The 13103-nt window shown below is 50.2% G+C and overlaps 6 protein-coding genes; 3 read left to right on the top strand and 3 right to left on the bottom strand.

The window, feature by feature from the left end:
* Positions 1–146: 146 nt before the first annotated feature.
* On the top strand, positions 147–579 carry FFUJ_01204 (uncharacterized protein; the record flags this gene model as incomplete). XM_023581339.1 has 2 exons in its annotated part: positions 147–350; positions 421–579. The coding sequence occupies 2 exons, from the start codon at positions 147–149 to the stop codon at positions 577–579; spliced, it is 363 nt and encodes a 120-aa protein (XP_023424341.1).
* Positions 580–1002: 423 nt separating this feature from the next.
* On the bottom strand, positions 1003–4746 carry FFUJ_01205 (related to RNA helicase; the record flags this gene model as incomplete). The annotated part of the gene is made up of 1 exon (XM_023581327.1): positions 1003–4746. One exon carries the CDS (start codon positions 4744–4746, stop codon positions 1003–1005), a length of 3744 nt encoding a protein of 1247 aa, XP_023425452.1.
* Positions 4747–5153: 407 nt separating this feature from the next.
* FFUJ_01206 (uncharacterized protein) lies at positions 5154–6053 on the top strand (the record flags this gene model as incomplete). XM_023581316.1 has 3 exons in its annotated part: positions 5154–5234; positions 5297–5363; positions 5443–6053. The coding sequence occupies 3 exons, from the start codon at positions 5154–5156 to the stop codon at positions 6051–6053; spliced, it is 759 nt and encodes a 252-aa protein (XP_023424340.1).
* A 311-nt stretch (positions 6054–6364) lies between these two features.
* On the bottom strand, positions 6365–7506 carry FFUJ_01207 (uncharacterized protein; the record flags this gene model as incomplete). XM_023581305.1 has 3 exons in its annotated part: positions 6365–6697; positions 6749–7301; positions 7361–7506. The coding sequence occupies 3 exons, from the start codon at positions 7504–7506 to the stop codon at positions 6365–6367; spliced, it is 1032 nt and encodes a 343-aa protein (XP_023424339.1).
* A 2340-nt stretch (positions 7507–9846) lies between these two features.
* FFUJ_01208 (related to L-lactate dehydrogenase) lies at positions 9847–11511 on the bottom strand (the record flags this gene model as incomplete). XM_023581294.1 has 4 exons in its annotated part: positions 9847–9933; positions 10005–10078; positions 10137–11414; positions 11484–11511. 4 exons carry the CDS (start codon positions 11509–11511, stop codon positions 9847–9849), a joined length of 1467 nt encoding a protein of 488 aa, XP_023424338.1.
* Positions 11512–12237: 726 nt separating this feature from the next.
* On the top strand, positions 12238–13020 carry FFUJ_01209 (related molecular chaperone; the record flags this gene model as incomplete). The annotated part of the gene is made up of 1 exon (XM_023581283.1): positions 12238–13020. The coding sequence occupies one exon, from the start codon at positions 12238–12240 to the stop codon at positions 13018–13020; it is 783 nt and encodes a 260-aa protein (XP_023424337.1).
* Between the last annotated feature and the right edge of the window lie 83 nt (positions 13021–13103).

Here is a 13103-nt window from a genome sequence, read left to right as displayed (position 1 = left end):
TGAGACACAACGCTCTCATTCAATTCATCAAACTTCAATCTGGCAATCTCAGCACACGGCTAGTCTTTTCTTTGCATTGTCCACTGTGTTATAGCCCAACAGAAAACAGAAAACATTAAATCCACCGCACCATACCATTAGCAGCCATGGGCAACATCTGCGGAAAGACAGAGCCAGAGGCTTTTTCGCAACCCGGCAGAGTCTTGGGTTCCGCTCCCGCTCCAGCCGCTGGCACAGCGCCGGTTCCGACAAAGGTCGGAGGCCCGCCAAGGACTTTGGGAAGCGGCTCAGCTGCGGAAGCTTCAGGAGATACGGATGACGCCCGGAGGAAAGCCGCGGAAGCTGCAGAGGTGAGATCGCCCCCTGCCGCGTGACTGTCATGATGTTATTCTTGTTATCTTGACTGACAGGGCATTGCAGGCGCGCGCAAAAGCATCCTCAAAGCCAGGTGGAAAGTTGCAGACCCAACTAGCAGCACAGAAGAAACAGACACGTTCAGAAACCCTCAATGACGCTAGTCAAGAGCAACTGCGAGCGCGTGAGGCCGATCAAGCAGCTGAAGCACGAAATTGGGCATGACGATTCAGTGTTGACTTCTCAAGAGCATACAGGCCAGAAGATGGCGCAGAGTAGCTGGTTCACGACAATGCGGATTGGAAGGCAGCCTCTACACATTGTGATCATTCAATAGCGTCTAGCAGTTCCAAGATTTTCGTCCATGTTCAGTTGGAATATTATTTCAGAGTATTCTCCATATTATAGATGTTTTATTTCGAAAACGTTACAGTTCAAAAACTCGGTGGACTCAGCGTTAACCAATATTCCCCTAGGGCTTTCCACCGAAGTAGGCATGCGACACCATGATTAACTCCTATTTGTATACCTTTTCTTCTCCTTCAAACCTCCACGTAGCCTCTGCAACGCCGTCCACCAGCGAGCCAGCCCATGCAAGTGTAGTGAAGGCAGCGGGCTGACATTCTTCCAGCGAAAGACCTCATATGGCTAGGTAATTGTATATCGTCCACTGGCTGGTGCTCGACTGTCAGCATCTGCAGCAGCTATTGTTCCTTCTCTTAATAGGCGTGTGAGTTCGCTGAGAGCGGATCCAACAACAACCTCCGTATCGCCTTCGATGAGAATATACAGTTTTGGTTCGGCTCCTGCGGGAACCTCTTTGCCTGGTGGGTAAAAGTTGCCCTTTGTTGTGATCGATGTGCCTGTAGCTTCCAGGATCTTGGCGACATTGGTTCGGTTGGTGACAGCCCATCTGGCCTTTTGAGGGAAATCGTTGATTTCCAATGTGGCATGGAACGCACCGGCGTCTGGGCCCTTGTTGTCGATGGGCTGACCAGCGCGAAGTTGGCCAGCCTTTCCGAGGCGGCTGTTGATGGCGGACACGGCTGAACTGACCTTGTCAAGCGGGTCTTTGGACTTGTCTTTCACTCCACCAGTAATGGTTGCCTGTTGAGTAGGCTTGACTTCTGCGCCATCAGCCTTTGCTGACTCGCGGGCTTGAACGCCTGATGCTGCTGCGCGGATTGCACTGAGAGCCTTCTCTGCCTTGTCGTCCTCCTCTTCCTTCTTATCTTCTTTGACCTCCTCCTCCTCGCCCTCGGCCTTGTGGGTCTTGCGCTCGCGGAGACGGGCAGCCTCTCGTTCCTGATCAAGACGATCGAGACCCTTGCCGCCAAAGCCAGAAGTATCTTTGGCCTTGCCAGATTTGACCTTTTCACGGTGAGCTTTCCTCATCTCGTCCAGCCTTTCTGGCACTGGCTGCCCACTCTGTTCAAGAGCCTTGGCAATGCCAACAGAGCAGTTCTCCTGCTCTGGTGTGACGAATGTGACAGCGACACCGGTATTGCCAGCACGACCAGTTCGGCCAGCACGATGAACATAATCCTCCAAGTGGTTCGGTGCGTCGTAGTTAATAACGAGCTTGAGTTGTTTGACATCAAGACCACGAGCTGCCACCGAAGTAGCGATCAAGATAGGCACTACACCCTTCTTGAAGTCTGAGATGGTAGAATCACGATCAATCTGATCTTTACCTCCATGAATGGACATGCAGGGGTAACCCTTGATCATAAGCTCTTTCAATAAATCATCGGCCTTTTCTTGACGTTCCACGAAAATGAGGGTGCGGGCATCTTCATCACGGTCATAGAGCTCTCCAAGCAGTTCGAGAACACGCAGGAACTTGGATGGCTCATCTCGAACTTCAACGATCTGATCAATCTCCTTTGCCACAACACTACGACCGCCCACTGTAACTTCGATAGGATTATTGAGTACCTTCTTGGTCAGCGAGTCGATGATGCGAGGCATCGTAGCCGAGAAGAGGATAGTCTGCCTGTCAGGTCGCATATTTGCGAAGATCTTCATGACCTGAGGCTCGAAGCCCATATCGAACATTCGATCGGCTTCATCAAGAACAACATACGTGACTCGCTTGAGATTAGTGACCCGCCCTTGGTTCGCAGCTAGAAGATCGATCATTCGACCAGGTGTACACACAATGATCTCCGCGCCACGTTTGAGTTCAGCAATCTGATCTCGGATGGGCGCTCCACCGTAAGCACAGACAGATCGAAGACCCATCATCTTGAGAAAAGGTTTACAGTCTCGATGAATCTGGACGGCAAGTTCTCGTGTTGGAGTCATGATCAATCCGATAGGACCATCTGTATCTTTCAGTGGAGGCTGGTCCTTAATGTGCCGGAACATGGGAAGCAAGAAAGCCATTGTCTTTCCCGAACCAGTCTTCGCCACGCCGATGACATCGCGGCCTGACATGAGAGCAGGAAGAGCCTGCATCTGGATGGGGGTAGGTTTCTCAAAGCCCAAGTTATCAATGACGTCGAGTGTTTGTCGCGTCAGACCACATTGCGCCCATTTCTGAACAGGCTTGGGAACATCCTTTCCGTTGACCTTGATGCCGTCAAGTTCCAGGCGAAGATCAGCTACCTCGGCCTCTGTGAGTTGGCTGAGTTCAGCAGGCTCGACCCAGAAGTTTTTGCGAATAGGTTCAATTTCGATCTTGCTGTAATCAATCGCTGGAATGTCTTTCTTCTTTCGCTTCGCAGCCATAGCTAGTAAGGCGTTTGCGTCACCCGTGTCCTTCTTATTGAAATCATATTCATCATCGCTGAAGTAAGCCTCCGGCTCCTGGATCTTTTGCGCTTTGGATGTCCTAGCCGGCTGTTTCACGTCTGTCTGCCTGAGATCAGCCATGAATGCATCCAGTGGATCAACGTCATCCTCCTCCTCGTCAACTTCCATATGTGTGGTGGTGTCGGGTTCAGCGGTGTTGTTTGACATGGTATCTCCATTGATCTGGGTTTCGGTCGTCTTTGACTCTTCCTCACCCGTATCCATTTGATTCTCTGCCTGCAACCGTCTCTCGTGAGCTGCACGGGCGGCGGCGGCGGCCTCCTCTTCAGTCTCCGCGAAGTTGTCCCCATCAGATTCATCATCATCTTGATCGGCATATGGAGTGTCATCAGCTTCGATGGGCAGGGCAGGAAGTTTAGTAAGTTTTCGTTTAGTAGTGTCTTCTTCATCCAAATCAAGCTTCCGTTTGGCGGGGAGCTTGTCAGTTTCTGCGTTATTCTTCACGAATCCAAACCCACTAGCTTTTGTTCGATTCGCAGGGAGAGCTGATGCTAAGATAGGTTGGTCAACTGAGCTTGAGCGGAGAACCAAGGATGAGAACCTACCGCTGATAGACGGTTTTAGAGGCACTGAGGGCTTAGCAGGGACCGGGAGCTTTTCGGGCTGCCCCCCCAGAGACCCCAAGGCTGGTTTTACGCCTTCGTGTGCCCGGGAAGCTGCCGACTTCTTTGCGATGGCCTTAGGGTCAAACTTGCCAGAGTATGGGACGACAGGTGAGGCAACAGTCGGTGTTGCAGCCGGCGAAGCAGTTGCAGAAACTGATGGAGAGACTGTTTTTGAGGACGTCCCACTCGCTTTCTTGTCCATTTCAGCCAAGAGGTTCCTTGTCTGGCTCGGATTTACTTCTTTTTGTTTCTGGCTGGCATTCTCTTTCTTCTTCTTCCATGCTTCAAGTTTGGCTAATCTTTCAGCCTTCTTGTCGACCTCCGGCTGTCCAGAATCTGCCTTGGGAGCCTGCAATCGATATCCATTAGCAATACTTTCATGAAAGAGAGACTGCGATCGAACCTCCTCAGTATCGGGTTTCCCACTGCCGCCAAGTGAGATCTTCTGTGTTCTGCCGTCTTCACGAATGCTGCGAGTAAGGGAGTCAGCCGTACCCTCACGGCGCCCAGGGGTGCGGTTGCGGGAGTCGTCTCGCCTTCTCACATCCCGATCACCTTCTCTGCTATGGTTATGTCGCCTATCTGGTGATCGATTGCGACCATCGTAGCGTTCTCGGGATCTCCTCCGATCTCTTTCGCGATGGTCTCGTCGTCCACCCCGGTAATAATTGTCGTCGCGCCGGTCTATAGAGCGGTCTCTCCGTCGATAATAATCTCGATCTCGCCCATGGTCTCGATCTCTTTCGCGGTCGCGGTTTCTGGGCTGTTCATGGATAAAATCGTCAGAATAAAACCGGTCATAGTTAGATGGTTGCCTTCTCACATCTGGACTGCGTGATCTGCTACGTCGCCGATGGTCCCGTCCATCGTTACGCCGATCCCTAGCTCGACGATCATCATTGCGGCGACGGCGAGAACTGTGGGTGCTGCCTGCAGGACTTGGTGAGCGCGAGTCTCTCGGCCGAGCCATTATTGGTGGTCTCGCAGGCTCAGCAGGACACTTCGTTGGTGAGTAGTACTTTGAAACGGAAGACCGAAGCCTAGGCAATGCGCCACAAGCGCGTGATCGTATATTCGCGGCGCAACTTTACACACGCCCGTAAGCTTCTCTCAAGCGCGTTGTCCGAAATTAGGTGTCGCAGTTTGTCTCTGGATGAATATAGGGAAGGCCGTTGTGTTGATGTGAGAATGAAACTTTAGCTTCTTGGAAGGCTGATGGGTTGAAAGTCTGGGGTTCATTATCCGGGCTTTTCCCACCAAAAGACCCACACAGATGAGCCACGCTAGTCCCAAACGGATTCTCGATCAACCTACCTCGGTTTCATGTTGATTGATTGTCAGTCTCATCTCCAACATCTCAAAGTTCAAGGTGACAGTATGGCCGGCCTCGTTGAATATGCAAGTAGCGATGACGAAGAAGAAATACAAGAGGTGGAATCTTCTCTATCTCAGAATAAGGTAAGAAATATCCCATGACTATTCTCCACCACATAGCAACGGCTTTGTCTAATTATTACCAGCAAAGAGTGAACACTACAGATAACAAACAGCAAGATCGAGAAGTAACGGAGAAAACCAATACATCGGGTAAGGAAGGACCTCCTCATTCGTACTCTCCATATGCCTGCTTCTGGTTCAAGACATCTCTGACCTTGCAACTATGTAGCTTCTGAGTATAAGAGTCTGGAAGATGTTCCCATCGCACCAATTCAACAAAATGCTGCGCCCTTGGGACCTTTCCTACCACCCATGGAAGGAGCTGTTGTGAATGATCAAGATCCAGCATCTAGACCTGCTTCACCATACTCTAGCAATCGTGCTCTTCTTCGTGACCTGACGTTACCATCAGCACCTAACCTAAATATTCCACCATCGCCCCCAGGATCACCACCGCCCGGCACAAACGAGAAATTTGAGAAATTCCTTGAGCTCAAGAAGAAGGGAACACACTTCAATGCAAAACTGGAGCAATCAATTGCACTCAAAAATCCCAGTTTGATGGATAAACTGATGAGATTTGTCGAAGTTGATGAGCACAGTCAGTATTCAACTACATTAGCTACAGATTTGTGGAATCCTGCAGCGTTTCCAGAATGGGCGTTCAAGGAGAAGCTACGGAAGAGCCACGACAAATTGCTGAAGGAGAGAGAAGCAGAGAAGACCACTGGTACCAGGACGACCGTTGAATTCGTCCCATCGTCAACGTTGGCAGGCCAGGATGCAACAGCGAGAAGTGGGCCTTTAAGAGGCGAAAAACGGAAAAGTAGTTGGAACTAAGGATGAAGGCGCTAGGTTGCAGCATATGATCGCAGAGATAGCTCTCTACCGAGGAACATGACCAGGATCACACTCACAAGATGGAGAGTCGGAAGTTTTCATTCAGAGACCTGCTGGATACTGGATGACTCTAATCAAAGGTATCATTATAACCGCCCGCGCCTTTGGCCAAACCACCACCTCCTGGTAGCTTTACATTAATCGAGCCGACGTCCTACATCATCCACCGCCACCAGAGTTGCATAATTCATGACCCTTCGTTGCTTCCATGCACACATGGCATACAGCCCAAATACCAATGAATACTACAATTAATCACTCTTGCTCTCGCACTTGACCTCATAGTCGAGGTCCTTCTTCAAAATGGCACCAATGTCGATTTCGACTGTTTGATTTGAACTCGCCAATGCTGCGGCGAAATAGGTAAGGTTTTCACCATGGTTGACGACCGACTTGCCCAGTAGCTTGAAGGGGAGTTTGCCTGTTTTGCAGTAGGGCTCTTGCTGGACGGCGTTGAGTATAATACTCTGGTTCATGCTGGCAGTGATGTTGACGACGTTGTCACCAGGCTTGAGCACCAAGTTTGGAATCGTCAGGGTGCCGACTTCGACATCTCCAACAAAATTTGTGAAGGTAACGTTGCCCTGAATTCATGATTAGTCCGGAAAATGCATGGATTGTGAGTGATAACTTACATTGTCTAGTGTGAATACGGAAGCGTTTGGAATCGTGGTAGTGCCGTTGAAGTTGGGACCATCTTTACCACTACCAAAGCCGATGTGGCCGTTGTTGACTTCAGTGCCAGCGAAATGGTTAAGACCCTTGAGTTCCAATGTCTTCTTGAAGGTGACGCCGTACTTGCGCGTTAGACCGCTTGGCTTCACTTTCGTCTTTCCGTACACGGTGACACGGACTGTCTCATTGTTGTGGAACCAGACGTTGAAACGGGTGAACTCCTCCATGTCGGTGATTGTGACCTGCTGGCTGACGTTGACGACCTGGTGTTTGTTGCTGTTGGTCTCTGGCATCTTCACGGTAGCAAACGCTACGTGTGCTGGCCAATCCTCGAGATACATATCAGCCTCGAAGGGGTCAACCTTGGCATGGATCTTGCCATCGGTTGTGATAGAAGAATCGATTTCCATGAGATAGGCGTCACTCTCGGTGTCAAGGATTCGAACGGATTGGATTTCCAACTTGGCTTCGTTGATCTTACTTTGTGCAATCTTCGGGACAGCGACAAGAATTCTGAGGGGTAAAGTTAGTTCTGCAATTGACACTTGAAGGAACAGCGGCTTGCAACTTACATCACGGGAACCACGATGACAACAATGACACAGAGAATGATGAGATAAACCCACCAGAAGCGTTTGCAGTGTCTGGCGCAAGTTCGCTTCTTGGACCTGGGGACAGTCCCATTCTCGGTCTGGGTGACCTCGTTCTTTTCCGACATGTTGACCTGATAATAGAAAAAGGAATGATAATTAGGGGTGTGAAAGGGGTTTTGTAACAAGACAGGTCCGACGTCGTGGAAGTGAAGAAGAACAAGCCAATCTTCAACATACACCAAAAGAGCAATCAAGAGGGAACAATGGCTGAATTTAAGTATTTCCACCAGGGTTTACGGAGTAGGTACCTACTCGGTCGAACTGGCAATCTGCAAACCTTGCGGCGAAACAAGAACGGAAGTAACGACACCCACAAATAATTCTATGCAGCCTTCAACCTTGGCGGGACTAGATCGCCATGATCCGAGTCCCTTTGCATCTGTACCCGGGCATTGCCTGCCCAATAAGGCAAGTGTCCGATGAGCGACACGGCGCTATTCCCCAGGTTTGCCCCGCATGGGTTGGGGGTGGAGAGGAAATGCTTCCTTCGATGAAAGGACCCTGGTCAAGCCCTCCTTCTTCGTAGGCTCCTAGTCCATTATATCCTTTGTTCCTCGGCAGCTTGTGAATCTCCTGGAAGCACCACATGTATATGGGGCCTCTATGTCTATTGTCCGACGTCGCCAAACCGCGCTGGTTAGCCCGGACGATGCCCGGCACGCCCTCCGTCTCTTGCTGCATACATACACGCAGGATCGCGGATCCAGACAACAACCTTGCTCTCTTTCCATAGTTTAACAAAGCTTGTTTGTGAAAGGACCCCTCAGATTGAGGGCAAAGCATGGGCATAAACTGGGCCGATATGACATGGCACATGACACAACACATTGGATAAAAATCGAAGCCTCCTTAAACCCTGCCGCCGCTTTAAACACTGCTTTTTTGAACCGTCTGGTGGCAAGGTCTACATACAATACTTTTGATTAACAAGTCTTGCAGAGCCGTCCCTAATTGATTAAGGATTTACATGGCAGAGGTCGTTGACGTTGAGGAGTCTTCAATCACAGTCGTCTTTTTCTTGCTCTGCTGCCCACTGGAAAGATGAGCTCATAAAGTCAAAAAAGAAAACCTACGAAAAGAATGTGCCGAACGAAGAGAAGAGGACTTTGCACGCGACAGGCATAGAATTGAGGGTTGCTAATTAAAACCGACGAATCACGAGACAAGAAGACTGTGCTCTCCCTTCGCAATTCGACGATCAACATCAAGCAGCAAGCAGACTAAGCCCAACTGGTCGAACAGAAGTTGGAATGTTGGTCCAACGGAAATTCTTCATCATTGACAGTTGGGATTCTCTGTCATATCGTTGATGGGTCGTAACACCCCTCGTCCTTCATTGCACCAAATATTTAAAGTTGTTCAGTGGCTTGTCATGACAACCAACCAATTTATTCTGATTGGCATGAATGACACATGCCACGTTAGAAAGCGGCACCTGAGCTTCGGAGTGGCTCCAAGAGAAGCAAGCGGCGCAGAGGGGTTCAGCTCAGTTATCCATGTGCCCTCTGGAAGGGCCGGCTGTGACACACCATCTCGGCCAGGCATCCTCTCATGGTATGGTTGGTTTCCAAGTTTTCTAAGTCAAGGGTGTGATTTGATTTGATGGCCCTTGTCCCTGCATTGTCGCCACGAATTACCTCTGGTTTGCCTTTTGGGGAATCTATGTATTTATTATTTCCGCCGTGACTGCAGCGCAAGATGAATTGATCAGCACAGAACTGATCGGTACTTGTTTCTGCAGAGAATTGCGTTTTCCCCCATGCTATGTTCTTCCCGAAACACCTAACAAACTCTGGTTTGATACTCATCCGTTGACGCATCGCCAGGAACCCTTGAAACCAATTCCAACTGCGCCGCATGATGCCTCCTCGGCACAGCTAACAAACACGGCCAGCCCTTTGTACAGTATCGTATCATTCTCCTCATTTCCCCTCCATTACTCAATTTTAGCTTTCAGATCTTATTGCTTTTACCTCCGAAGCGGAGCACCACCCCCCTGCAAGGTTCATCAGTATAGATAGTGAAATCAAAACTTGAGCATTTTTATCTTGAACCACTATTGTAAAATATCTACTGGCAGTGGAAACATCCCAGTTTCTTACTGAAACCCGTCATTTAGAATGATGCTTCCGAAATGTATTAGTACAGTGGAAAAGTTTTGAGAGATTCCATTCGAGAGATTCTGATGCCTCACTTTTCGCTAGTCCGCGATGTCACCCAGAGGCAACGGTGTTGGCCAGCCCACCACATTACCAGAGCCGTTTTCCCCGAGAGCTCCCGCTGTTGCCGCTTCGATTAGGGAAGCAGGGCTCCCTGGTAATTGCAGTGGAGACTGAAGGAAATCTAGTATCCAAGCCGAGGCTGCATCTGGCATATGAAGATATCGTCTGCGGTTGCTTCATACTTTACAGCTTAGACTTTGTCCACAAGCCTTGACGGTCCAGCCCTGAATCTCCATCGTAGATATCTCGTTCCACCTGTCGAGCATTGACCTGCCAAGCGAGTTAGTCGAGATCGCCAACCATGGGGAATGGAATCTGGGGAAAAGATGGGGAAATCTTACGAATTTAGGACCGAGCTCCGAGATATTCTTGACTCCGAGTAATCGCATACATGTTGCTGTCTCTGCCTCGAGGACTATTTTGCATGTGTTAGCCGGGGTTCGGGCATTCTCAAAATCACAGGCTCAGCTTACTCTCGAGTGTTCTCTCGACGCCGGCTTGGCCACCAGCGCCAAGTCCAAAAAGAGCACCTCGTCCAATACCGACTCCGCTGGCTCCCAGACACAATGCTTTTACAACATCTGTTCCTCGCTTGATGCCTCCATCAACCCATATCTGGACCTTGCTCAGAACCTCAGGGCAGTATTTGCGGATTTCGAGCAGTGTGTGTATAGCGGGAGGGGCTGTGTCGACAGCACGACCGCCATGGTTCGATAAGATGATGGCCTTTACTTGAGGAGCATACTTTGCTGCGAGATAAGCATCCTCATGAGTCTGCAGACCCTTGAGAACGATGGGTAGATCTGTGTGAGCAGCTAGCCAGGGAAGAGTTGTCTTCCAAGTCAAGTCAGCCGCTGTGCCAAAAAACAGCTGTTGACCAACACCTCCAGCACCGGGCTTGCTCTCACCACTGGCAGGGCTGGGTTCAGAGTAGTCAAAGTTTTGCTTCTCATCCAGCTCGCGTTTACCAGGAACAGGCGCATCAAGGGTCAGGCAGATAAATTTGTAGTACTCTCGCATAGAGTTGATGCGCTTGAGCATCGCCTCGCTTTTCTCCCGCTGGTTCTGGACGTAGAGTTGCCAACCAAAGGTCTGGCCTGGCTTTGCGCCCTCGATGATTTGCTCAGGAGTCATCGACGCATTGTTCGACACAATCTGCATGGCCCCGAATCGAGAGCATGCCTTGGCGATGCCTTGTTCTCCATCGGGATGAGCCAGGCGGGCCATAGCAGCAGGGGCGACAAATATTGGTAGCCCGACTCTGTTGCCAATCAATGTGGTTGAAAGATCGCAAGCTGTACAATCAACAAATACGCGTGGCCTAAGAAGTATATTTTTATAGACATGGTTATTGTATGTTTTTGAAAATAGATCGTCGGCGGCTGAGAAGTAATATGCCCAAGCCTTTTTCGAAATGCGCTTGGTAGCCTCCTCCTCGATCTCATCAAGATTCATGAGTGATGCCATTGGTGGCGACTGGTTATCTCGGGACTGTGTGGTGGCGTTTTCGCCGGTCGATTGGGAGTCAGTGAGTGTTTCGGGATTCACTTCACCGAGGATATTCTCGGGCTTGAGGTTCTCCTCGAGGGTTCCCGGTGGGTGAACGGGATCATATTCATCGGTGGCATCCTTCCCCGCGAGCTTCAGGATGATCTTCTTACCACCGGGGTGCGATGGAAGAAACTCAGTCACGTCGTAGACTTTGCCATAGAGAATGACCCAGCAACTCTCCGGGGTGTTGTGTTTGGCCACTATCGCGAGTATGTCAGTTATTGCGCCTTCTGTAAACATTGTTAAGCTCCAATCGGCGCTGTTCATACCTTCAGCCGCGTCGAAAACCTTGGCCATGCTGTATATGTGCAGAGTTGAGTCAATTGAGTTGCAGGAGGAAAGATGTGGCGCGAGACGGTCTATTAAAACGTTGAGGCCAGTTTGACTGATCTACAGACTCGGCAGATACTGTCCCGCCTCCAATTGGGTTCTCAGAATTGGGGGTTTCCTTGGGGGTGATTTGTGGGAGGTACGGAGTAGAAGTTATGACGATGTAATTGAAGCGAGAATGTGACTAAATGCCCAAGCGAAATAAATGAGTCGGCTTCGTATCGCAAGGGCGCTTTCATGAGCAAGGATTCAAATTACATGGAGATATTCATTCTTCAGTCTCATCATGGCGCGCATTACCAGGCTGTGTACAATTACGTTATCCGCCATTGGGTCGGACTGGATCCCGATCATGACCGGCGACCTTGGCCGAAGGTAGGGAACGGCGTATTGGGTGTACAGGGACTTATGATAGGGCACCCAACACATTGGTTTCAGTGACGAGAGCCGCCTGAGGGCCATCATGACAACCTAGCGCCACAAATCTAGCCGCATGCGCGCCACAACCGATGAGGTCAATTTTGCGCTAACGATTTATTACGACATCCATCCGAAAAGCGCCTTCCAAAGCTATACTTGCCAGGAATGACCATCTTGATTTTTATCAGTAAAATTTCCTGTCTCGGATATTCACTTCAGTGAATTCCTACACAACTTCTTTCTCTATACGCTCGTTCTTCAATGCCCTAAAGTATGCGACTCTCTGTTTCTTCTCCCGCTGTGCGCGACGTTTCTCGGCTTTGTGTCCGGTGTCAACTCCGAGCTCGCCGAGCTTCGACTCTTGTGCCATCGCATCGACCATCTGTCACAGCGACGCCCACACGACATCATGCAGCTCTCGCAGTGGCGGTTCGGGGCCCAGCTGTGAACAGAGCTCATGCCCGCGCCGTATCTAGTGCCGCGCAGCCTGAGCAAGAACCGGCCTCGTCCAGCGCACCACCCTCGACACACTATGACCTGTTCCCCGAGACGCTTCCCGATGGTCCTCCTCCGGCAGGACACTTTCCTATCGATACTCGTGCTCTGCGCCGTGAGTTTCTCCGTCTGCAAGCTCGGGCTCATCCGGATATGCATCCTACTCAGGACAAAGCTCGTGCCGAGGCCATGTCAGCACGCATAAATGAGGCTTATAAGACGCTTTCTAACCCTCTTCTTCGAGCACAATATCTACTCTCCCTTCGAGGCGTCGACGTCGCCAACGACGAGACCCTCAAGGTAGAAGAGCCAGAACTATTAATGCTTGTGCTTGAGGCACGCGAGGAGATTGAGGATGCCGAGCACGAAGAGGATCTAGACGAACCTCGTGCCGCGAATGATGCACGGATTGTGGAGAGCGAACAGGTGCTGGAGCGCGCGTTTCAGCATGATGATATCGAGGCTGCGAAACATGAGGCTGTGCGTCTGCGCTATTGGGTCAATATCAAGGAAAGTTTGGATAACTGGGAGAGGGGCCATCATGTTGTGTTACAGCATTAAATAGACAGAAACAAAAAACTTACGGTGGCATTGCTTAGGTACCACCCAGCTTCTTGATATGATAAGATGAATATGTGACCAGA

Source organism: Fusarium fujikuroi, chromosome FFUJ_chr01 (genome assembly GCF_900079805.1).
Source record: "Fusarium fujikuroi IMI 58289 draft genome, chromosome FFUJ_chr01".
Lineage (NCBI taxonomy): Eukaryota > Fungi > Ascomycota > Sordariomycetes > Hypocreales > Nectriaceae > Fusarium > Fusarium fujikuroi.
Note: the sequence above shows the minus strand (reverse complement) of the source record. Positions and strands in the feature narration are given on the sequence as shown.